At 42.4% G+C, this 26,818-nt stretch overlaps 1 protein-coding gene across 1 annotated transcript in view; it reads right to left on the reverse strand.

The window, feature by feature from the left end:
• The window catches only part of pfdn1 (prefoldin subunit 1), a 142,884-nt gene that overhangs the window by 105,190 nt on the left and 10,876 nt on the right, over positions 1 to 26,818 (reverse strand). Inside the window, exon 3 of the mRNA XM_068043545.1 lies at positions 4,181 to 4,265. Coding sequence (XP_067899646.1) covers positions 4,181 to 4,265 — 85 coding nt within the window. The remainder of the gene's footprint in view (positions 1 to 4,180; positions 4,266 to 26,818) is intronic.

Genomic DNA, 26,818 nt, shown 5'->3' on the forward strand with positions numbered 1-26,818 from the left:
CTGGAAGAACCAAGGTTAATAACCAAGTAACAATACAACCTTCAACATAAAAGAAATTCCCAAGGCACTTCACAGAGACAAAATAACCAGACATCGTGCAGTGCTGGAAATTGGAGTGGTGACCAGTTTTGAGGAGACTTTTGAAGACCAGATGAGCATTAGCAAGGCAGAAGGTAATAGTGAAACAGCCAAAAGAGGTGTGAAAAAAGGATGCTAATTAGGACAACGTTGTAAGAGTGCAAGGGTTATGTTGTAACAAAAGAGCTGAAGAAGGTTGCTGTGGTGAGGGAAATAAAGAACTTGTTAAAGAGGGCAAGGATATTGAAATTAATGCACTGGCGGATAAACAGCCAACGAAGTTTGCTGAGCACTGGGGGTGACAGGGAAGCAGGAATTAGTGTAGGATAGGATGCAAGTAATGGAGTTGTAGAAAAGTTGCAATCTGTGAAGGGCAGAACTCGATATTCAACTGCATTACTATTGCTGAATCCCCTATGATCAACATCCAAGATGTTATCATTAACCAGAAACTTAACTGGACCAGCCACATAAACACTGTGGCTACAAGAGCAGGTCAGAGCTGGGAATTCTGTGGCATGTATCTTACTGCTGGACTCCCCAGAGACTGTCCACCATCCACAAGTGCAGCTCCAACAACAATCAAGAAGCTCGACATCATCCAGGACAAAGCAGCCCACTTAACTGGCACCCCATCCACTTAAACATTCACTCCCTCCACCACAGGCATGCCGTGACTGCAGCATGTATCATCTACAAGATGCACTGCAGCAACTTGCCAAGACTCTTTCGACGGTACCTTCCAAGTCCACAAACTTTACCACCTAGAAGAACAAGGGCAGTAGGCGCATAGGGGAACATTGTCACTAGCAAGTTCCCCTCCAAGTCACACACCATCCTGACTTGGAAATAGATCACATTCCTTCACTGTTACTGGGTCAAAATCCTGGAACTCCCTCTTCACCTACACCACATGGACTGCAGCAGTTCAAGGAGGCAGCTCACCACCACCTTCTCATAGACAATCAGGGATGGGCAACAAATGCTGGCCTTGCCAGCAATGCTCACATCCCATGAATGAATTAAAAACGACAGCGAGGAAGTTGTAGGATTGATCAAGTATAAATATATAAGATAGGAAGGAACTTAGGAGCAGGAGTAGGTCTTTCAGCCGGTCGAGCCTGCTCCGCCATTCAGTGAGATCATGGCCGATCGTCTACCTTAACGCCACTTTCCCACGCTATCCCCATATCCCTTGATGGTAATAGTATCCAGATATCTATTGATTTCCATCTTGAACATGCTCAATAATTGAGCTTCCACAGCCCTCCGGGGTAGACAATTCCAAAGATTCACCACCATCTGAGTGAAGAAATTTCTCCTCATCTCAGTCTTAAATGGCCTACCCCTTATTCTGACACTATGTCCCCTGGTTCTAGACTCACCAGCCAAGGGAAAATCCTATCCACATCCACCCTTGCACATCCTGTCAGAATTTTGTAAGTTTCAATGAGATCAGCTCGCATTATTCGAAACTCTACAGAATACATGCCCAGTTTCCTCAATCTCTCCTCATAAGACAATCGCACTGTTCCAGGGATTAGTCTGGTGAACCTCCATTGCATTTCCTCTATGGCAGGTATATCCTTCCTTAGAGGAGGATCTCACCAAGGCTCTACACAAGTGCAGCAAGACATCTTTATGTCTGTACTCAAATCCCCCTGGAATGAATGCCAACACACCATTTGCCTTCTTAATTGCTTGTTGCACCTGCATGCTAGCTTTTAGTGACTCACGAACAAGGACACCAAGGTCCCTTTGGACATCAACACTTCCCAACTTCTCACCATTTAAGAAATACTCTGCATTTCTGTTTTTTCTACCAAGTGGATAACTTAAGTCACATTATATTCCATCTGCCCTGTTCTTGCCCAATCACTTAGCCTGTCTAAATCCCCTTGAAGCCTCCTTGCATCCTCCTGTAGTTCCCTGTTTTCTGTCTCCCTCCCTTCTTAAAGAGTGGGGTTACATTTGTTACTTTCCAGACATATAAAAGACCCAGATAAGGATTTCTGGGACAGTGGAGATGATGCAATGCAAGGTTGGACAATATTGCAAAGTTCAAAAACGTTGTCTTGTTGATGACCAATATCTGGGGTTTGAAATGCCAAGGTTATCCATCTTTGGGTTCAGTATGAGAGCAGCTGGAAGAAAGATGGAATTGGGGAACAGGGGAAGCTAAGGACTGAAAATTTTAGCAGGTCTTATCATTGGTGAGCTAAAGGAAGTTTCTGTTCATTCACAACAATATCAGCTAAGTTTTATGATTCCTGTGAAGACCACTGTTATGACCAGGTGAGAAAGGGGTCTAGAGTTCCTTCTCAACCTTCACCTGGTCTTAAAGTAACAGGTTTTTATTTTTAACGCACTTTTTTTAGCTCCCCCTTAGTGAATCCTTGTTCACTAAACTTCCAATTATAAGGCAAAGAAACTAGCCAAACAGGTTTTCTTAGGTTTAAAGAAAAAAGGTTGAACTTTATTAAACTTAAAATCTAATTCGGTTAGCGCTTACGGATACGCAACGCGCCCACGCTAGTATGCATACGCGATACACACATGCAGTTAGAGACAGTAAAGAGAATAAAGTGGGAAAGTTTAAGGCAATATCTGAAGATGGTTTTGGTTACTGTTCTTAGAGCTCGCTGTACATTCATTGATTGCAGGTAGGTCTTGCTTTTCATTGGGGCCCAGTATTCTTCTTAAACCTTGTTCGAAGTAGGAGACTTTTCTCTCGAGGTTCATGTGTCTTCAGTGGGTTTGGAGTTCCGTGAGAAAGAGATAGGAGCAGACAGGAGAGGTCTTTACAGTCCAGGAGCAAAAGTCTTTTCTCAGTTCAAACTCTTTGTACAATTCAGAAAAACCCAGGTTGCCAAGCAGGTTAGTCATGTGACTAGCTGGTCTGACCATGTCTGTTTGTGGATTCTCTGTCTTAGCCGACCCTGGAATGTCTCTTCTTCCACACAATACCTGGTGCTCAAAGTCCATTGTGGGTTAAATTGGAGCAGGGAATAGCTCCTTTGTCCCTCCAAGCACTGTCTGTTAGTATGAAAATGTTTTTTCCAGACACGGCTGATCTGTTTAACAAGTCATTTCCTCACTCCAGCAATAGTTTAAAATCAACGGTCATATGACAAAATTAATATATTTCATTCTTGGCAGGCGGGGTTCTGCACGACAACCACCAACAAACGAAAATAATCAAATCTACCGACTGACGCCAATTTAGGAAACCAAATTGATAAGAATTCACTTTTATAAATTTTACTATAACACTTAGACTAAAACCAACATAAATTAAACATGAAGCAACAGACGGATCACTGTATATATTACAAATTACATCTTAACTATCACTGGGCAATCCACCCAGCATATATGGTAACAATTACAGTCACATAGTTCTTTACAACTCTGCAGTTCCTCAAGCAGATTTCAACTCCTTTCTTCAAGGATTTAGTTATTGTACTTCTTCCAACAACAGTTCCCTATCACTCTGAACTCCAATGGTAGTCTTCACCACAAGGCACACTTCTCCAGAACCTCCTCAGCTCTGTTCACAACAGTCTTGATGGTGTGGATTTACCAGTCTTTGCTTTATCCAAGTCCTTCAGTGACAACCTGTGCACTGTATGCCCGTGTCTGATTAGTCAGCTACTTTCAGTAACAGAAACAGTTCTGTCTCCTTTTACCTGGTTCTAACCAGTGTCAGTTTCCCTAAAAACCTGAAGTTATTTTTTCAGCTTCTGTTTCAGTTTTGGTTTCCGTTTCTGCTTCAATTCTAGTTTCATTCTTAGTTAGGTTCTAAAAAAGAAATAAGTTTTGCAACCACGGATTCTATCACACTGAGCATATGAACAATAAAGTGACGGTCCACAAATCAAGTTAGCAAAAGTGTTGTCCTCAGCACGTGAAAACCTATGAATGATATCACCAAGAAGGGCACCAATTAATTAAGGATGGAGCCTTGAGACATACAGAAGTAGCCTTGCAGGGGCAGGAGGCACAACCATAATGAGAAATGCAATTCACTTGTTGTAAAAAGTGCTATTTCAGCATTCTTCACTCAAGTTCTATATTGAAAGCATGGTTGATCAGCACTCACCTCAAGCTCTTTGATCTTTTCTTCTGCTACTTTCTGTTTTTCAAGGAGCTGATTGTGAATTACAACCTTTGGCTGAAGAATAAACCTAAAAACAGCCAAAAAACATGATGTTTTAATTTGCAAGGACAGATTTAAAAGCGTGAGCTGAATATCACTTAACCATGAAACTTTACCCACTACCCACCCGTGCCCCCCCACCCCAGCCCAAGACCAAAACTTGCCAAACTTCCATAATCAGAGCACAGACGTTAGATGCAACTTTTCAAACATATATATGTGCGCCTCTAATTGTTACATTGCATCAAATTTCTATGCTACATGAAAGGATTTAATTTGTAGCAGCAAAAAGAAATTATAGAGCTAATGAAGCAAAAATTAACACTGGACAGACCTAGCAGGAAATAATACGTGGCATGTACTGCGTACAGCTCTGCTACTGTTTAACAATGCACCTGATCTTTTTTTTGAGAGTTTTGATTAAACCCTGCAGGACACGGGAAGTACTGTCTGGAATTAAGGTCGTAACTGGATAATCTGTTTAATATTGTGGACCGAGTCATATTACCTCAATCACTGTTAAGATATTGTATGTACAGAATGAATGCCTCAGCAAAACTATACTGCCATAGAAATGGCTTCCCCAATATTCCACAACAAAAATCTTTGAAAGTTTGATTTTTTTTTCAGCATTTTCATCCAAAATGAAGGGCTCTTGAATTTATATACAAGACATAAATCATAATGAGCATAAGAATCTATCATTTAAATTTATGTCAAAAATCAAACTATTAGGATATTTCCATCATATTCTTACCACCTTTAATTGTTTTTATTATAACAATCACTGATGATCCAGATGCCAAACTGCATTCCTAGACATTTCATAGGCAAATAAGTTTATACTATTGCGCCATACAGCTCTCCAGGGAAAAGGGGCATTTGTTACACTGCAAGGAATTTCAATTAAATTCAATTAAATATTATCCAAAAAAAAATAACATACCACTAACTATATGATTACACTAACAAGTTGTATGTTTTCATGTTTTACACAAATAATCTGACAGTACAGAGTTTCATCTTATTTCTTGACCAGACAAGAATTGGTTTAAATCTTTATATTCAAGTACTAACTTTTTGCCTAATTTTCTCAGTTTTCTCAAAAAGTGAAAACTGTATATTTTAATGAGTTCCAGTAGCCCCCTAGTACCTCTCAAGTGCAATTCTTCAGTTGTAGACAGTAAATAACAATTTGACTATGTGGACATCACAGTCAAGCTCGATCCTGTCATAAAATAGCATCCCCATGTGATTTTTTTTACTTTAAGTCACAGGTTAGTGATCAAGAGTGAAACCCTTGCCTGACTTTTCCTCTCCCTAACTCAGGGACACTAAGACCAGCCAGCCCTGATCTGCTAATTCAGCACTGTTCAGTTCTTGAACCTAGAAACTTCCTGGTCTGCATGGCTCAGCGTCACTCCAGCAAGTATACATCATAAAGTCACACAGACACATATGACAAGACCAATATGCAGACCTTATGTCGACTCTGAAGAAAATATGAAATTCTAATTTAGGTTTGGACACAGCACAAAAATGTTACTGCAGCTGTTGGATGTCCTCCAAAAATACTATAAAAGAAAAACAAAATGTTTAAACTTTCTAAGTTTTATTTTAATAAATCAGAGGATGGTGTTAAAATATATGCTTAAAATACAATAAATCATTCATTTATAGCGTGCAAGTTTATTTTAAATAAAAAAGAGGGGTTGCATAAAAGAGGATTGTATTACAAATACAAGAATTTCAGCGAGTATCACTAACAAAATATGGTCATCATGCAAGATGAGTCAAGTGATTCAGAATCTACTGGCACATTGCCAGAAGTAAGTATACTGTTATTTTTGAGTGATATTTATTTATCACCAACTCTGCAACATACTGACTTCAGGAATTATTTTTCAACCCTAGATCCAACTTGTTTTGCTGTAGTACTAAATATACAGAGCCAGGAATGTGGCTGTGTGAACAAGAATAGTATTTGTTTTTGTTTACCATCCACTTCTATCCATTTATAGCGTATTGTATTCATGTCCTTTGAGAATATAATATATTAAAGTCTTGTACATTGCATGCACATCCCATATAGGTAACACATTTACTATTTCTGTTGCACTTCACTATTGATTTTACTTACCTATTATTGAGTCAATGGCAGTTTGGTTTTCACTTACCTGTGTCCTTCCCCCATCAAAGCTGCCTTTTGTACCACCCACCCCACCCCCAAATATTCCAGAATCTGGCAACCCCAAACACCTTTAGACTTTGGACCTTTAGTAGTCCAAAACCCCTTTCCAGATCCTGCTGGACCCAGGACCCTCAAACCTAGACTTTCCCCCAATCTTAGAACCCCCATCTCAGTGGTCACATGCCCAATTTCACTTATCTCAGAGCCATCCCAATGCTCCCAGATGACAGAACTCCTCCCCCAATGATCCTAGCACCTCCATATACAGTGTTTCCTTACAAAATATAACTAGATCTGAAGACCCTTTTCCAGTACAACTGGACCCTGGCCTTCTTCCCAGTGTTTGCAAGTCACAGGCTCACTCGCAATGCTAGGTCAACCAGCATGCACTAATAATACTACTTGTCATACCATCTTTATACTTATAAAGCCTCCATCCACCATGAGCAATGCCATCGTAGATCTACTACTTAGTAAATAAAAATAAAAGACTTGCACTTATATAGCACCTTTCAGGACCACCAGACATCTCAAAGTACTTAGCAGTCAAGTACTTTTGAAGTGTAGCCACTGTTAATCAAACTTTGTTTATATCATTGATAAACAGCACCATAAATAGTCAGAGTCATTTAAGGCACAGTAGGAGGCCATTCAATCCATCGAGTCCATTCCGGCTCTCCATGGAGCTATTCAGTCAGTCCCACTCGAACCCCATAGCCGTTCAAGTCTATTTCCTTCAAGCGGCCATCCAATTTCCTTTTGAAATCATTATCTCTGCTTCCACCACCCTTATGGGAAGCGAGTTCCAGGTCATTACCACCCGCTGCGTTAAAAAGTTATTCCTCATATTTCCCCTCCATCTCTTGCCTAAAACCTTCAAACTGTATCCCCTAGTCCTTGCACCACAAGTCAATGGGAACAGTTTTCCTTGTCTAACTTATCTAAGCCTCTCATAATCTTACACACCTCCATCAGATCTCCCCTTAATCTCCATTGTTCTAAGGAGAACCACCCCAGTTTTTCCAACCTAACCTTGTAACTAAAATCCCCATCTCTGGAATCATTGATAAATCTCTGCTGCACCCTCTCAAGGACCCTCACATCCTTCCTAAAGTGTGGTAACCAGAACTGGGCCCAATACACCAGTTGGGGCCTAACCAGAGCTTTATAAAGGTTCAGCATAACTTCCGCGCTTTCGTGCTCAGTGCCTCTGTTAATGAAGCCCAAGATCCCATATGCTTTACTAACCACTCTCTCAAGACCCAAGTACCGAAGACCTTATCACTCAAAATGTTTCAACTCATTACCATAAAATCATATACAGGACAAAGTCTGTTTTTCTACACCAGAGGTTCCCAAACTTTACTTATTGTGTACCCGCTTCCAGATCTACCACCTGCCCACATATTTGTACCGTTGTTGCAGCTGTAGTCCCAAAGGACCATAGGCCTCTCTCTCTATTAGAAACACAAAGCTGGTAATGTACAGTTTGAGGGGCACCATTCCTTAAGCATGGAGCAAGGCAAGCAGGCAAGCCTTCAAGAACTACCACAGCCAGTACAGGGATTTTAGTTTAGTTTAGTTTAGAGATACAGCACTGAAACAGGCCCTTCGGCCCACCGAGTCTGTGCCGACCGTCAACCACCCATTTATACTAATCCTACACTAATCCCATGTTCCCTACCACATCCCCACCTGTCTCTTTTCCCTACCACCTACCTATACTAGGGGCAATTTATAATGGCCAATTTACCTATCAACCTGCAAGTCTTTTGGCTTGTGGGAGGAAACCGGAGCACCCGGAGAAAACCCACGCAGACACAGGGAGAACTTGCAAACTCCACACAGGCAGTACCCAGAATTGAACCCGGGTCGCTGGAGCTGTGAGGCTGCGGTGCTAACCACTGCGCCACTGTGCTGTCCCAAATTGAACCCGCGTTGTTGGCGTCTTTCTGCAACACGCTCTAGCCAACTGAGTTAACCAACCCCCACACCCGTAGCAGCATGCTGGTTTAATATTTTAACCCCTTTAATTCCAAGCATTGTACAAATTAGAATACACATATACAACTTAAACAATACTTTAATAGTATTATTCACCATTAATGAGGCGGGTGAGGTTGTTTGTTCGAGCATAGACGTATAGTGTTTGGAGTGATAGGTGATGGTTTGAAACCTTGCTTTACAAATTGGATTCTGAAGCAAAACAGCAAATTTTTGTGCATTCCACAGCTGGGCGAACAATACTTCCATTAACCCTCTGCACTATCACTCTCCTCACATCCCCAGACTATCCTTAATCTTCAATTTCTTTCAATTACAGTTTTTTGAACTGTTGGCAATGGTCTGACTATGGGAACACTTTCACTGTTTGCTATCACTCAACGCCATGTTATGGGCACAGATAAAGATGAAAGCGGCAGCCATAAACTCCACTCCCTTAGATTAATTGAATCTTACAGCACAGAAGGAGGCCATACCCAAGTCCAGGTCATTTATATATAAGAAAAGCAATGGTGACAATATAGAGGCAAAAGCAAGATACTGCAGAAGCTGGAAATCTGAAATAAAAACAGAAAATGCTGGAAATACTCAGGTCAGACAGCATCTGTGGAGTGAGAAATACAGTTAACCTTTCAGGTCTGTGACCTTTCACCAGCAATGATAAAAGGTCACAGATGTGAAACGCCTGACCCCATATCCTAACCATCATCAACACAACCTGTTTCCACTTTTTCAACATGCCCCTCTGCCACTGAAAGCCTGATCCTATCATATCTAGGCTTGATTATTCCAAAGACCTCCCATTCTCCACAAACTCCCACACGTATACAAAACACTGTCACCTGTTCTGCACGAAATCTCATTCACCCATTATTGGCCTACACCTGCCCCTGTCCCATAACACATTCAATCTGAACTACTCATTCTTATCAAATTCCTTCATGGCCTTGCTGCACTCTCCCTCTACAAAATTTTCCCAGCTTTAGATTACTTTCCGTGGCATCCTTCAGTCATTTGATTCTGATTTTAAACAGCCTCACCAGTGGTGGATCCTTTGGTGGCATGGCTCCAGTCTCCCCATAGCCTTGTCAGCGTGTCCACTGGGCTCTAATCCTTTAAAAGTCTGATAAACCAATTGTTTTGGCGAACCCCTAATAAACGCTCCCTCAAAGTCCTGCATCCCTTTCCCTGCCAAATTCAAATTTGTGAAGTCCCTCGGGGCATTCTTTTTATAACGTTACAGGTACAATATGAATGTTAACTTGTGTTTGAATTTGCTATTCAGGTAATTGTGCTATATCTTGCACATAAATCTACTAAACTTCTTTTCATTAATACAATACCCTTCTATTCATGCCATCATGCACACATTTATATAACATGTACATGATATAGTTTGTTAATGGAGTGTTAGTTAAATGATGTGATTTTCTGATTTTGTGGTAGTTAGATTAATTTTAAATAAAATGTATGGAAACTGAATTTCTTGCCTAAATTAGTGAAGTTGGCAGCAAAGGAAACTGGCCAGTCTCGCCGGCTGCTCTTGGCTCCTTTGCACAGATCAACAGTAGCGCATGCCAAAAGAACTAGACTCCTCTAGGGGGTGGATGACATGCTCCTCAGACCCCAGAGGGAGCAGCGGGTCTCCCAGTGCCGACATTGGCAGTTGAGATCAGTGGGATGAAGCTGTTGACCCGCCGCCCCTCTAGACCTTATGAAGTTTATCTCCAGCCAGGAGTCCTGCACTCTTAGGAAATGGCCAGTTGTCTCGCTTCTCCAGGCAAAAGGCCAGGTAAGTGCCGGTGATGGTCTCCTCCTCGCGAAAGATGCACGGCTCCAGATGTCCCTGCCAGTTCCAAATAGTGTGCAAGATGCCATGTCCTCCAACCCGTGCTCGAAAGCTTAAGCAACAAGCTGAGCGGTAGTGGCGACCAAATATCACAAAGACCTGTTCCCCGAGTCCCCTAAATCCACCAGCCTGTCCCTGGGCCACACCTCATGCACTTGAATTTGGCAAAAGCACAACAGGAAGAGCAAATATTGACTGGGAAGCCTCCTAACTTTTTTTTCACACAATGAAAAATAAAGACATTTTTTTAAAGAGTACGAAACAAATGTTTGCATTCGGCCTTAAATCCACCATTAGATAATCTCTTCTGCTTACCCCCAGAGATGTTTTGCGTCTCCCCAAGGGTACACGTACCACAGTTTGGGAATGCTTGTTCTGCACACTCGCAACAGATTGTGCAACTTTCAAATTGTGGAAAGAAAAAGACCAGTGTTTTAAGTTAAGGGCAAATGCTCCATTAAAATGTTTGGGGGAAATATATAGTCCTGTAGCATTATCAGCTGAATTTCAGAACAGGACTGCAATTAAACATTGCTGGTTTCCAAGAGGTTACTGTAAACAGCAACTCAAACACTGAATATCCACAAAGGAAGTTTGCAGCACATAGGCTATTGCCCACAGAGAAAAAAGAAAACTGATGTTGAAAGTTGAAGGTTAGCAAAGGCAGAGAACTCAGAGCCAACCACCTGCTCACAGTCTTGGTTGGAAAAAAGTGTATGCAAGGGAAACCTAAAAAGCAATATAAATCAACAGGAAAGGAGGCAGCATATCGGAGCACGAGCACATCTTCCCAGCCTGCCAAGCCCCTAGACCAAGGGTCCGCAAAGCGTGGCACTGGAGCCGCATGCGGCTCTTTAACATCTCATTTGTGGCTCCCAACCTTTTCCAGTTGGATTGCATTGACATGAAAAAAGCCTTGCAAAAAATTTGTGAAGATAAGTACGAGCCATGTTTTTATTGTGGGGATAAAAGGCTAATTGTTATGCTACACTTTATGGTTTCAAATGATTATTTTAACAAAAAACATCATCGCTCTCGAAATAAACCTGTTAGAGTGGTATAGGAACAGGTTTTATGGTTGCAATCATTATTGTTTCTAATATAGCTGATATGATAAATTCCGAATTTGCTATGAGCTTTTTTTTTAAATCACGAGAATCAATACTAAAAAAACTGTCGTAATTTTACTCATCTTATGTTGAAGTTTATTTTAAAGATGACTTTACTGCCAAAATTATAGTAAATAAAAAGTAAAAAAACACAATAATTCAGAGTTATGGTCTTTTTTTTTTCCTATTGATACATAAATTCAAAACATGTAGTTTATTATATATGCAAATTACACACTTCACCAGAAACACTGGCAATTTGCCATGCACTTGGGTTTAGAAATGCCAAATTTTTATCTTGCGGCCTCCACTAGTTTTGATTTTATGCAATTTTTTTTTTAAAGGCTGTTCAGGTAACAAACGTTCTAGACCCCTGCCCTAGTCTAAGTTTTACTACTATAGAGAAGCACAGCCTTCTGAGAAAAGGAGGGGAAAAAACCAGAATTCTCATCGTGTTGTGTCACATGTCTACTAGAACCAAGCCAAACACAGCACTAGAAGTAGTCTTGGAGCAAGTTATTTGCCTGCTCTCTTGATCACAACTTGGTAAGGAGGGATTGGGGGCGTGGAAACTGAAGGAATTTCATACCATTTAAAAATTGGAGATTAAAAAAAAATTACCCATGTTTAACAAAAAACAAATCCCTTGAGCTTTGTATAAGCCTTTTTATGATGTTATGTATGGGAAAGACACTGATTAAGTGCAAAAAGGACTACTCAAAATGTCAAATTTTCTTACTAATCAACAGGAGAACAAGATACAAAACAATCTTTCAGGGCTCTCAAAGCAGCGCCAACAAATGGCTAGCAAGCATGTTAACTACACTGTGTCTAGTATGATAGAAAGGAAAACACTGCCAAAAAACATAAGGTGGGGTCAATATAGCTGTATAAATGATAACACTGTTTTCTAATATGTGCACTTCCAGCTTGAATCTAAAGGGACCAGACCAACTATTTTCAAGCATGCATCAATATGATAATGCTTCTGAAGTATCTTAAGCTGCACAACTCGTTTATATATTTGTATCAGGAACCATCGGTAGTCTGTGTTCATGAAAAAAAAGCATACAATGAGATATAAGAGTCACCATATTTCTTCACATACTACTATATCATACCTGTATTGGCCACAAGCAAGGAAGCCGAATTTCAGTGTTGCCATTTGAACTGTTGAACACTCTACTCCGCGCAAAAGGCCACTTTCAGAAGGCAACCTGGACCTCTTATAACAGAAATTTAACCTTACATGTACAGTCAATGCAAACCAGCTTTCCTCACAGCTAACAATCTACCCTTTCACTGTTAAATTATACTGGAAGCAATACAGGATCCACACTGAATACTCATGATCCCTCCAAGAAGCAAGAAAACACCACAGATCGACCAAATATTTCAGGTTACAATTACAAATTGTTTATTACAGAAAAGAAATTTACTCAGGAGGTAAAAATCAGCAGATAAAATTAGCAATAGTTCTGACAGGTACATTAGACTTTTTTTATACCAGCATAATTCTTAGTTTCTTATTCATCTAAATAAGCTCTCAATAAATGTAAGCCTTCACATTCATGGAGTTCTGACTTGTCAGCGACCTGGAAATGTGTGTTAAACTGAAGAACTGCCCAACAGCTTCCTGTATTTATCGCAGCTGAAAGAGGCCTCAAAGACAGTTTCTCAAACACAAGGGAACAGACTGAGCATGACACTATTAACTGAATAATGGTTCACATTTCTTTGAGGCATTGCATACCTAATTAATTCCTTGACAAATTATAAAAAAAATATAAACAGAAAATGTTGGAGTATCTGTGGAGGTAGGAAGGTATGGTTAGTGCTACAGGTGTTCTAACAAAAGGCCACTGACCTGAAACATTAACAGAATTTCCTCACTCCACAAATGCCGCCTAGTCTAAGTGTTTCCAGCATTTTGTGTTTTCTTCAGATTACCAGCATTGGCAGTATCTTAATGTTGAGGTTACAGATTAGTTGTGGGAAAAACAGTCTGCACCTGACAAATTTGAAAATCATTCCTTCACAGTTTATTTTTTGATGTCACAACCACTGATAATAATGATGATGTCTGTAAGCGCTCTTTCCCTTATACTTGGCAAACTGAAACTTACAAAATAAAAAGCTACCTTCCAAAGATTCACAACTTGATCAGCTATAGTTCATAATGGGTCAATTCGAAGTCCACATTCAGAACAGAATTATTGTTGCTTTAGACAGGGCAAAGGTTTAGGCACCAAAGTCACCCTTAGTGCCTCTAGATCAAGAGTACAGGTCTCTCTCCCAGGGACACTGAAGGTGACTATGGTACCACACAATTGTCCTGTCTGTGAATAGCTCAATCAACACAGACCAGTTATTGAACCTGGGACCTTGCTGGTCAGTATAACGCGGCACCAATCACAAAAACGCTTTACCTACTGGCTGTCCGAAGAATCTTCAAACTAGTTTGTTGTGATTCTTTTTTCACTATTTTAGTAAGTACAAATGAAAAAGTTTACTTTTGCACTTTTATTTGAATTTCATCTGCACCACTCATGCTGGCATATGAGCGGTTCTCTAGATTCACCAATATCTGGAACACCAGCTGCTCTCATTGCTCTTTCAATTTACAAAACGACTTAAAAAGCATAGGAAATAGCTTGTTCAATTAGATCAGTACAGCAGGTGATAAAGTTTCAACTAAATACAGCTATTAAAAACAAAGCCAAAGAACACTGCAAAGAAATGCATTATTTTATTGGATCATTTAATTTATAGTTCATCATGCATTTTGTCATAGCTTGATTTACTGAGCATATGCATTTCACTGTTTATGGTACCTTCACCAACTGAAAAAGTGTCTGCTAACTTTTCATAAAATATTGCAATGATCTTTGTAAATTACTTTTCAAGTTCTGTCTGTCCCTTTGCTATCTACCCCTCCAATCCTTGAAAATAGTCATGGTATGCCCATACAGATTAATGCAATGAAGCATCATTTTCTTAGTATAGCTACAATGATGTAATTATCTCTCTGAATAGAATATTCCCAATTGGAGTGTAGCCAAGGAGATGACAAGTACATCAACTTCATATTATGTTTCGTAACATTTGTTGCAATCCTATATCCCTCGACATGTTCTGCAGCTTTCATTAAGTCCCTACATTATTTGTTTTAATTTTTTTCTCCCCATACTTTTACTTCCCACCTCCAATTAATCTGGAGAGTGGGGCATTTCTAGAGAAACCAGCAACTGGATAGTGATCATCCCATAAGGAGGAGTGACATATATGCACACCCTTCCTTCCCTGCCACTTTCTTTCCTCTATAAATATTAATTGAAATTTCAACCAAAAGCTCCTCTTTCAAAAGGAGAGTACTTCAATCCGGATTGGTGTAACAACTATAAACCTGTAATGCATGCACCCATTACAAAGATCAGCCACAAAAGCTGCTTCTAGAGGTTGTATAAATCATTCAAAAAGGCAAAACACTATAAGAATCAAATACACAGGCATCCAAGTGGTGCTGTAAAGATTGTGCTATTTTTGGAGTGCAAAATACATTGACATTTTTGCGCACAATTTTGAATTGCGCTATTTGCACTACCATTTAATGTTCAAAAAGACATGATTACACTACAAACAGAATATATACAAGTTAGTCCTTCATGCATATTGAGAAATTAAAAGGCATTTAAAAAAATCATTTATCAAATTTAATGAAACATTTTTATTTGACAAGTTAATTTTCATATAGAAGGGACAGGCACTGGCAGAATATATATCCTCCTCACACTCAAACAGGATTAAACTTGAACAGATAACAGCTTAAAACACTTACAAAAGTTAGCTTTTCCTGAGAACACATTTCTTTATTCAAGCCAGTTTCAATGTTCATTATTTATGGACACACAATGTTACATCCTTAGTTTCCAGCTTACTCATTCTTTAAACAGGAACTAAGACTCTAATGAGAGGAAGCCTCTGATCATGTCTATTTAAATATAGACAGTATTTGGCATTCCCATTGTTTGTGTGCTCAAAAGGTATGCAAATATAAAAATAAAAATGTACCTGCCCTGGGTCATGTTGGAAAACAAAAAAAACTACAGCTGCCTTGATCATTTTCTTTAAGTTCTCAGTTGAATTCAAAGTCTAGAACTAGAACCTACTTCCTAAAGCTGATAAACATTCTATATAAAAAAAAAATCACTGGCCCTGGCAGGATGTACGCAAACAATACCAATCAAAAGCTACTAAAAGTATGTAATCACATTTTAGCATTTCAACCAACATGTTTTTACCGAGAATAAAAGCAAAATACTGCAGATGCTGGAAATCAAATAAAAATAGAAAGTGCTGGAAATACTCAGCAGGCCAGGCAGCATCTGTGGAGAGAAAAGCAGAGTTAATGTTACAGGCCTGTGGCCTTTCATCAGAACTGCCACCTGGATCTGGGTATTCTAATGCATAAATCGCAAAAGGTTAGGATGCAGGTACAGCAAGTAATTAGGAAAGCTAATTGAATGTTATTGTTTATTGCGAGGGGAATTGAATACAAAAGTAGGGAGGTTATGCTTCAGTTATACAGGGCATTGGTGAGACCACATCTGGAGTACTGTGTACAGTATTGGTCTCCTTATTTATCCGTTCTGATGAAAGGTCACTGACCTGAAATGTTAACTTGCTCCACAGATGCTGCCAAACCTGCTGAGTATTTCCAGCATTTCTTGTTTTTCCATCATTGAAATACATTTTTTAAGGAGTGGACACGTGCAGCTTCTCCAGATGTATTCAGAGGCAAACATCCCTCTCTACTTAAATTTCTGCAATGTGTTCTGGCGGTGGCGTAGTGGTATTGTCACTGGACTAGTAACCCAGAGTATTGCTCTGGGGACATGGGTTTGAATTCCACCACAGCAGAAGGTGGAATTTGAATTCAATTAATAAACCTGGAATTAAAAGCTTGTCTAATGATGGCCATGAAACCATTGTCGATTGTTGTAAAGACCCATCTGGTTCACTAATGTCCTTTAGGGAAGGAAATCTGCTGTCCTTATCTGGTCTGGCCTGCATGTGACTCCAGACCCACAGCAATGTGGTTGACTCTTACATACCCTCAGAAATGGCCTAGCAAGCCACTCCGTTGTATCTAACCACTACGAAGTTAATAAAAAGGAATGAAACCAGACAGGCCACCCGGCATCGATCTAGGCGCCGGAAACGACAACAGCAAACCCAGCCCTGTTGACCTTGCAAAGTCCTCCTTACTAACATCTGGGGGCTTCTGCCAAAGTTGCGAGAGCTGTCCCAGACTAGTCAAGCAACAGCCTGACATAGTCATACTCACGGAATCATACCTCAAAGATAATGTCCCACACACTGCCATCAGTGTCCCCGGGTATGTCCTGTCCCACCGGCAGGACAGACCGAGCAGAGGTGGTGGCACACAGTAGGGAGGGAATTGCCCTGGGAGTCCTCAACATCGACTCCAGACTCCATGAAGTCTCATGGCAAAAGGTCAAACATGGGCAAGGAAACCTCCTGCTGATTACCATCAACCACCTTCCCTCAGCTGATAAGTCAGTACTCCTCCATGTTGAACACCACTTGGAGGAAGCACTGAGTGTGGCAAGGGCGCAGAATGTACTCTGGGTGGGGACTTCAATGTCCATCACCAAGAGAGGCTCGGTAGCACCACTACTGACCGAGCTCTAAAGGACATAACTGCTAGACGGGGTCTGTGGCAGGTAGTGAGGGATCCAAGAGGGAAAAACATACTTGACCTCGTCCTCACCAATCTGCCTGCCGCAGATGCATCTGTCCATGACTGTATTGGCAGGAGTGACCACCGCACAGTCGTTGTGGAGACGAAGTTCTGCCTTCACATTGAGGATACCGTCCAACGTGTTGTGTGGCACTATCACCGTACCAAATGGGATAGATTTCGAACAGATCTATCAATGCAAAACTGGGCATCCATGAGGCGCTGGGGGCCATCAGCAGCAGCAGAATTGTACTCAACCACAATCAAAAACCTCATGGCCTGGCACATCCCCCACTCTACTATTACCATCAAGCCAGGAGACTAACCCTGGTTCAATGAAGAGTGCAGGAGGGCATGCCAGGAGCAGCTCCAGGCACACCTCAAAATGAGGTGTCAACCTGATGAAGCTACAACACAGGACTACTTGCGTGCCAAACTGCATAAGCAGCATGCAATAGACAGAAGTAAGCGATCCCATAACCAACGGATCAGATATAAGCTCTACAGTCCTGCCACATCCAGCTGTGAATTGTGGTGGACAATTAAACAACTAACTGGAGAAGGTGGCTCCACAAATATCCCCATCCTCAATGATGGGGGAGCCCAGCACATCAGTGCGAAAGATAAGGCTGAAGCATTTGCAACAATCTTCAGCCAGAAGTGCCGGGGTGATGATCCAACTCGGCCTCCTCCTGAAGTCCCCAGCATTACAGATGCCAGACTTCAGCCAATTCGATTCACCCCGCATGATGTCAAGAAACAACTGAAGGCACTGGATACTGCAAAGGCTATGGGCCCTGACAATATTCCGGCAATAGTACTGAAGACATGTGCTCCAGAGGTTCCCACGCTCCTAGCCAAGCTGTTCCAGTACAGCTACAACACTGGCAGCTACCGGAAATGTGGAAAATTGCTCAGGTATGTCCTATACACAAAACGCAGGACAAGTCCAACCCGGCCAATTATCACCCCATCAGTCTACTCTCAATCATCAGTAAAGTGATGGAAGGTGTCATCAACAGCGTCATCAAGCAGCATCTGCTTAGCAACAACCTGCTCAGTGACGCTCAGTTTGGGTTCCGCCAGGGCCACTCAGCCCCTGACCTCATCACAGCCTTGGTTCAAACATGGACAAAAGAGCTGAACTCAAGAGTGACTGCCCTTGGCATCAAGGCAGCATTTGACCAAGTATAGCATCAAGGAGCCCTAGCAAAACTGGAGTTAATGGAAATCAGGGGGAAAACTCTCTGCTGGTTGGAGTCATACCTAACGCAAAGGAAGATGGTTGTGGTTGTTGGAGGTCAATCATCTCAGCTCCAAGACATCACTGTAGGAGTTCCTCAGGGTACTGTCCTCGGCCCAACCATCTTCAGCTGCTTCATCAATGACCTTCCTTCAATCATAAGGTCAGAAGTGGGGATGTCCGCTGACGATTGCACAATGTTCAGCATCATTCGTGACTCCTCAGATACTGAAGCAGTCCATGTAGAAATGCAGCAAGACCTGGACAATATGGGACAGCGTGGGCTGATAAGTGGCAAGTAACATTCGTGCCACACAAGTGCCAGGCAATGACCATCTCCAACAAGAGAGAATCTAACCATCTCCCCATGACATTCAATGGCATTACCATCGCTGAATCCCCAACTATCAACATCCTAGGGACTACCATCGACCAGAAACTGAAGTGGAGTAGCCATATAAATACCGTGGCTACATGAGCAGGTCAGAGGCGAGGAATCCAGTGGCGAGTAACTCATCTCCTGACTCCCCAAAGCCTGTCCACCATCTACAAGGCACAAGTCAGGAGTGTGACGGATGGGTGCAGCTCCAACAACACTCAAGATGCTCGACACAATCCAGGACAAAGCAGGCCACTTGATTGGCACCCCATTCACAAACATTCACTCCCTCCACCACCGACACACAGTGGCAGCAGTGTGTACCATCTACAAGATGCACTGCAGCAATGCACCAAGGCTCCTTAGACAGCATCTTCCAAACCCGCGATCTCTACCAACTAGAAGGACAAGGGCAGCAAATGCATGGGAACACCACCACCTGCAAGTTCCCTTCCAAGTCACACACCATCCTGACTTGGAATTATATCGCCGTTCCTTCACTGTCGCTGGGTCAAAATCCTGGAACTCCCTTCCTAACAGCACTGTGGGTATACCTACCCGAAATGGACTGCAGCGGTTCAAGAAGGCAGCTCACCATCACCTTCTCAACGGCAATTAGGGATGGGCAATAAATGCTGGCCTAGCCAGCGGCGCCCACATCCCATGAATGAATTTTAAAAAAACTTATTTTTACATTTCACAACATGAAATATTGAGATAATCAAGAAGATATATTCTCCTTGATATCAGCTAGTAAGATAAATGTCAATACCACTTCCAGCCTAAGTCAACTAGTACAACCATGACTCATTTTCACAGTTGGCAATCAATGATCTGTTCCTGTTAGCCATAGCACATGTCAGCAGAGAAAAAAAGTCTGAACTTGAGTTAAGTAATTGATACAATTCTGTACATTCCAGAATAACACACTTCAGTGTATTCTAAAATAGTACTAAATTTCAGGGTTGAGTTGACGTTATTTCAATTATTTTAATTACTAACAGTGAAACACTATTCCCCCAATCTGCCCACAGGCCCTGACCTCTACCAGGGCAGATCCTCACCCAAGTGGCCATATTTCATTTGTGAGTCCAGGCCATAAGTACTGGCAATTCAACAGTATAAGACATCAGATCCAAGCTCAATCTCATTTTCAAATAACACATACACAGTTCAGCAATTACGAATCGGAAGCATGGCAGTATTTTTATCCCCTTACGAACCCCACCCACTACCATTTCTAGTCAAGGAGGTCCATGTAATGCCTAAAGTGCCACCCCAGCTAGAATCATTTAACTCAGCAAAGGAAAGAAACTGAACTTGAGACATTTAGTCTTATGGCTTACACTGGGTACTATCCTCATTCCCACTGGAGAGTTTCCTCAAAATCCTCACTGAATTCAGATTACGTCACACTCAGCTGAATGCAGCTTTGATGTCAATGGCAATCACTCTAACCTCACCTCTGTAATCACACTCGTGACAATAATTGAGCCATGACTTTAATCCGGTCTAGAGCTGAGTGGTCCAGAACTCAAACTATCAATTCACTGTGAGTTATAGCAAGTTACAGTGAAGGGTCACCAACAGTACTGTTGACAACTCCTTCCATCACTTTGATGATGATTGGGAGTGAAGTGATAAGATTGATAATTAGCCAGCTCTGTCCTGCTTTTTGTGAATGGGACTAACCTAAGCAATTATACGCATTATCAGGTAGATGCCAGTGTCGTATCTGTGCTGAAAGTTTAGTTAGGGCCCATGCCTAGTTCTGGAGCACATGACTTCAGCACTGCAACTGGGTTGTTGTTGAGGCCCATAGCCATTGCTGTCTCCAGTGTACTCCGTTGTTTCTTGATATCAAGTGGAGTGAATCGAACTGGCTGAAGATTGGCATCTGAGAACAATATGCACTCCAGCTGAAGATAATTATAACAAATGCCACACTCCATTAAGATTTAGGATGGGATGTTCATGGAGCCGATATCTCTTGTTTGTTGCTCTATCTAAGAATTGCATTCACAATTGGGTCTGGCAGGGCTTTGGCCTTGTCCATTGGTTTTGTGAGACTCACTTAGCTTTGTCTACAGCATGCTGATTTTGTTGTTTAGTATCCATGTAGTCCTGTGCTGTAGCTTGAGCTGGTTCACAACTCAGTTTCAGGTATGATTTGTGCTTTTCCTGGCATGCTCTTCTGCACTCACTGAATCAGGTTGGTCATCTGGCTCAATGATGATGGAGTAGTGAGGGCATGAGGTTACAGATTGTGCTGGTATACAATTCTGCTGATGGACAACAGCACCCCATGGATTCCCAGTTTTGAGCTGCTAGATCTGTTCTTAATCTATCCAATTCAGCATGGTGGTAGTGCCACACCACAGAACGGAGTGTGTCCTCAGTGCAAAGACAGGACCTGATTTCCACAAAGACTGTATGATGATCCTACCAATACCATCATAGACAGCTGCATCTGTGATAGATAGACTGGTGAGGTCAAGATCTTAAGTTATTCCCTTCTGCCGGTTCTCTCACCACTTACTGCAAGCCCTGTCTGGCAGCTATATCGTTCAGAACTCAGTCTGCAGTGGTACTGCCAAGTCAGTCTTGGTGATGGATAGGGCCCTACCAAATTCACGCCCAAGAAAAATGCGTCACGGACTGTGAAATCTGCCATTTTGTGAACTTTGCGCGTTCTATTCATTGACACAAGGCTCACCTTGCCGACTGCTGGGCGTGTTGTGAACTTCACGTGTTTTAGTAATTGGCACAAGGCTCACCTCACTGATTGGTACACTGATTGGTACACGAGAGAGGGCTTCCAGTGCAGTTGAGAGAAGCAGTCTCAAGTATTACCAGAAAAGTGAGAATGCCAGAATGAGCAAATGAAAAACAGCCACAATCACTACATCGAGTGAAAGAATTTGGAAGCCAAATTCTGCATGCCGATGGTGGAATATGGTTTTGTACAAGCTGCAATGTTTTGTTAGATCACAAACAGTGGGCAACAGTTCAGCGCCACTTCGAGTCTGAAAGCCATCGCAGCAGAAAGAGAGCATCCGACACCGCACTGCTGGAAAAGGAACATGGAACAGAACAAGCAACAATTTCATCTCTTTTTAAGAAATCGGAGAGCTCAGCAAATCATCAGTTGGTTACAATGGAACTTGTGGATGCCTTTTGCAAGTGCTAACATACCATTGGAAAAACTTGATCACCCGAAGCTGCAGGCATTCATTCAACGCAATGTGCAAAACCCAGCAATGCAGTGTCAGATGCTCTCTTTCTGCTGCGATGGCTTTCAGACTCTTGTTTTAAATTGATAATTTTCATGGTTTGTTGCAACACCGTGAAATTTACAATTTAAATATGTGAAAATCGTAGGGCACTAGTGACGGATACTGAAGTTCCCCTACCCAGAATACATTCTATGTCCTTGCTATCCTCATTGCTTCCTCCAAACATTCATTCATCAGCTGAGGAAGCTCAGTAAGTGGTATTCAGCAGGAGGTTTCCTTGCCCATATTTGAACTGAAGCTACAAGATTTCATGAGGTCCAGAATAAATGTTAAGGAGTCGCAAGGCCACTCCCCTTAACTGTATACATTGTGCCCACATTTCTGGGGATATGTGCTGCCGGTAGAACAGAATATATGCAGGGATGGTGATGGGAAGACTCGAGTGTAGACTTATGGGTGAGTATGGCTATATCAAGCTATTGCTTGACTAGTGTGTGGGACAACGCTCCCAACTTTGGCACGAGATGTTACTAAGGAGGACTCTGCAGGGTAAATTGGGCTGGTGGTGCCTTTATTGTGTCCTGATTAAAAGCCTCGGTCTCAGCCAAGTTTTGCATCCAGTTTTATTTCTTTCTAGTAATCTGATACAACTAAATGTATTTCTAAGGGACTTCAAAGGGCAGTTTAAGAATTGGTAGTTTAATGGTGTTGGACTAATCACACATTGGCCAAACAGAACAAGGACAGCCGATCTCTGTCCCTAAACAACATTAGTGAACCAGGTGGGTTTTTGCAACATCCAACAGCTTCATGGTCCTTTTACTGGCACCAGCTGTTTACTTCCAAATTTTACTTTCTTGTAATAAATTTGAAACACAGAAAATTATATTTTCTTCTGTTTTCCCTGTTATGCACATCTCCTGTCAAGAAGATCTGGTGTGAAGCCTCCATAAATCCTGCTTTACACCAAGAGATGCGCAAGAATAGGAATTAACAGCTGGTAATTTCCCCCGATCCGCTAATGAAATACCTATTCTCTTCTCAGCAGTACAGTTGAAACTAGAAACTCTCTTCTTGGTTCATAAGTAAAGCAAGGCAGAGGAAAAACTAAAAAGGGGAACAAACTTTTAAAAAGCAACAGTAGGATAGGAGATAGGCGGGATAGAGGGGGATGTAAAAGGGGTGGGGGTGTTGCATTACTGGTTAAGGAGAATATCACAGCTGTACTGCGGGAGGACACCTCGGAGGGGTCATGCAGCGAGGCAATATGGGTGAAGCTCAGGAATAGGAAGGGTGCAGTCACGTTGTTGGGGGTTTACTACAAGCCTCCCAACTGCCAGCGGGAGGTAGAGGAGCAGATATGTAGACAGATTTTGGAAAGATGTAAAGGTAACAGGGTTGTAGTGGTGGGTGATTTTAACTTCCCCTATATTGACTGGGACTCACTTAGTGCTAGGAGCTTGGATGGGGCAGAATTTGTAAGGAGCATCCAGGAGGGCTTCTTGAAACAATATGGAGATAGTCCATCTAGGGATGGGGCGGTACTGGACCTGGTATTGGGGAATGAGCCCGGCCAGGTGGTCAAAGTTTCAGTAGGGGCACATTTCGGGAACAGTGACCATAATTCCATAAGTTTTAAGGTACTTGTGGATAAGGATAAGAGTAGTCCTCGGGTGAAGATGCTAAATTGGGGGAAGGCTAATTATAACAATATTAGGCACGAACTGAAGAATTTAGAATGGGGGCGGCTGTTTGAGGGTAAATCAACATCTGACACGTGGGAGTCTTTCAAACGTCAGCTGATTAGAATCCACGACCAGCATGTTCCTGTGAGGAAGAGGATAGGTTTGGCAAGTTTCGGGAACCTTGGATAACGCAGGATATTGTGAGCCTAGTCAAAAAGAAAAAGGAAGCATTCGTAAGGGCTGGAAGGCTAGGAACAGACGAATCCCTTGAGGAATATAAAGACAGTAGGAAGGAACTTAAGCAAGGAGTCAGGAGGGCTAAAAGGGGTCATGAAAAGTCATTGGCAAACAGGATTAAGGAAAATCCCAAGGCTTTTTATACGTATATAAAAAGCAAGAGGGTAACCAGAGAAAGGGTTGGCCCACTCAAGGACAGAGAAGGGAAGCTTATGTGTGGAGCCAGAGGAAATGGGCGAGGTACTAAATGAGTACTTTGCATCAGTATTTACCAAAGAGAAGGACTTGGTGGATGATGAGCCTAGGGAAGGGAGTGTAGATAGTCTCAGTCATCTCATTATCAAAGAGGAGGTGGTGTTGGGCGTTTTACAAAGCATTAAGGTAGATAAGTCCCCAGGGCCAGATGGGATCTACCCCAGAATACTGAGGGAGGCAAGGGAAGAAATTGCTGGGGTCTTGACAGAAATCTTTGCATCCTCATTGGCTACAGCTGAGGTCCCAGAGGACTGGAGAATAGCCAATGTCGTTCCTTTGTTTAAGAAGGGTAGCAAGGATAATCCAGGAAACTATAGGCCGGTGAGCTTTACGTCAGTGGTAGGGAAATTATTAGAGAGGATTCTTCAGGACAGGATTTACTCCCATTTGGAAACAAACGAACTTATTAGCGAAGGGGACGTCATATCTCACTAATTTGATTGAGTTTTTTGAGGAAGTGACAAAGATGATTGCTGAAGGAAGGGCAGTGGATGTTATCTATATGGACTTTAGTAAAGCCTTTGACAAGGTCCCCCATGGCGGACTGGTGCAAAAGGTGAAGTCACAAGGGATCAGAGGTGAGCTGGCAAGATGGATACAGAACTGGCTCGGTCACAGAAGACAGAGGGTAACAGTGGATGGGTGTTTTTCTGAATGGAGGGATGTGAGTAGTGGTGTTCCGCAGGGATCAGTGCTAGGACCTTTGCTGTTTGTAGTATATATAAATGATTTGGAGGAAAATGTAGCTGGTCTGATTAGTAAGTTTGCGGACGACACAAAGGTTGGTGGAGTTGCGGATAGTGTTGAACAAAGAACAAAGAAAAGTACAGCACAGGAACAGGCCATTCGGCCCTCCAAGCCTGCGCCGATCTTGATGCCTGCCGAAACTATCACCTTCTGCACTTCCGGAGCCCATATCCCTCTATTCCCTTACTATTCATACATTTGTCAAGATGTCTCTTAAACATCGCTATCGCATCTGCTTCCACCACCTCCCCTGGCAGCAAGTTCCAGGCACTCACCACCCTCTGTGTAAAGAACTTGCCTCGCACATCCCCTCTAAACTTTGCCCCTCGCACCTTAAACCTATGTCCCCTAGTAACTGACTCTTCCACCCTGGGAAAAAGTTTCTGACTATCCACTCTGTCCATGCCGCTCATAACCTTGTAAACCTCTATCATGTCACCCCTCCACCTCTGTCGTTCCAGTGAAAACAATCCGAGCTTTTCCAACCTCTCCTCATAGCTAATGCCCTCCAGACCAGGCAACAACCTGGTAAACCTCTTCTGTACCCTCTCCAAAGCCTCCACATCCTTCTGGTAGTGTGGCGACCAGAATTGCACGCAAAATTCTAAGTGTGGCCGAACTAATGTTCTGTACAGCTGCAACATGACTTGCCAATTTTTATACTCTATGCCCCGACCGATGAAGGCAAGCATGCCGTATGCCTTCTTGACTACCTTATCCACCTGCGTTGCCACTTTCAGTGACCTGTGGACCTGTACGCCCAGATCTCTCTGCCTGTCAATACTCCTAAGGGTTCTGCCATTTACTGTATACCTCCCACCTGCATTAGACCTTCCAAAAAGCATTATCTCACATTTGTCCGGATTAAACTCCATCTGCCATTTCTCCGCCCAAGTCTCCAACCGATCTATAGCCTCCCGAATCCTCTTGACAATCCTCATAAGTATCCGCAACTCCACCAACCTTTGTGTCGTCCGCAAACTTACTAATCAGACCAGCTACATTTTCCTCCAAATCATTTATATATACTACAAACAGCAAAGGTCCCAGCACTGATCCCTGCGGAACACGACTAGTCACATCCCTCCATTCAGAAAAACACGCATCCACTGTTACCCTCTGTCTTCTGTGACCGAGCCAGTTCTGTATCTATCTTGCCAGCTCACCTCTGATCCCGTGTGACTCCACCTTTTGCACCAGTCTGCCATGCAGGACCTTGTCAAAGGCTTTACTAAATTCCATATAGACAACATCCACCGCCCTTCCCTCTTCAATCATCGTCACTTCCTCAAAAAACTCAATCAAATTAGTAAGACACGACCTCCCCTTCACAAAACCATGCTGTCTCTCGCTAATAAGTTCGTTCGTTTCCAAATGGGAGTAAATCCTGTCCCGAAGAATCCTCTCTAATAGTTTCCCTACCACTGACGTTAGGCTCACCGGCCTATAATTTCCTGGATTATCCTTGCCACCCTTCTTAAACAAAGGAACAACATTGGCTATTCTCCAGTCCTCTGGGACCTCACCTGTAGCCAATGAGGATGCAAAGATTTCTGTCAAGACCCCAGCAATTTCTTCCCTTGCCTCCCTCAGTATTATAGGGTGGATCCCATAGGCCCTGGGGACTTATCTACCTTAATGCTTTGCAAGACACCCAACACCTCCTCCTTTTTGATAATGAGATGACTGAGACTATCTGCACTCCCTTCCCGAGGCTCATCATCCACCAAGTCCTTCTCCTTGGTGAATATTGATGCAAAGTACTCATTTAGTTCCTCGCCCATTTCCTCTGGCTCCACGCATAGATTCCCATCTCTGTCCTTGAGTGGGCCAACCCTATTGAGGATGGTCAGAGGATACAGCAGGATATAGATCGGTTGGA

This window comes from Heterodontus francisci, chromosome 12 (assembly GCF_036365525.1).
Source record: "Heterodontus francisci isolate sHetFra1 chromosome 12, sHetFra1.hap1, whole genome shotgun sequence".
In the NCBI taxonomy this organism is placed as follows: Eukaryota; Metazoa; Chordata; class Chondrichthyes; order Heterodontiformes; family Heterodontidae; genus Heterodontus; species Heterodontus francisci.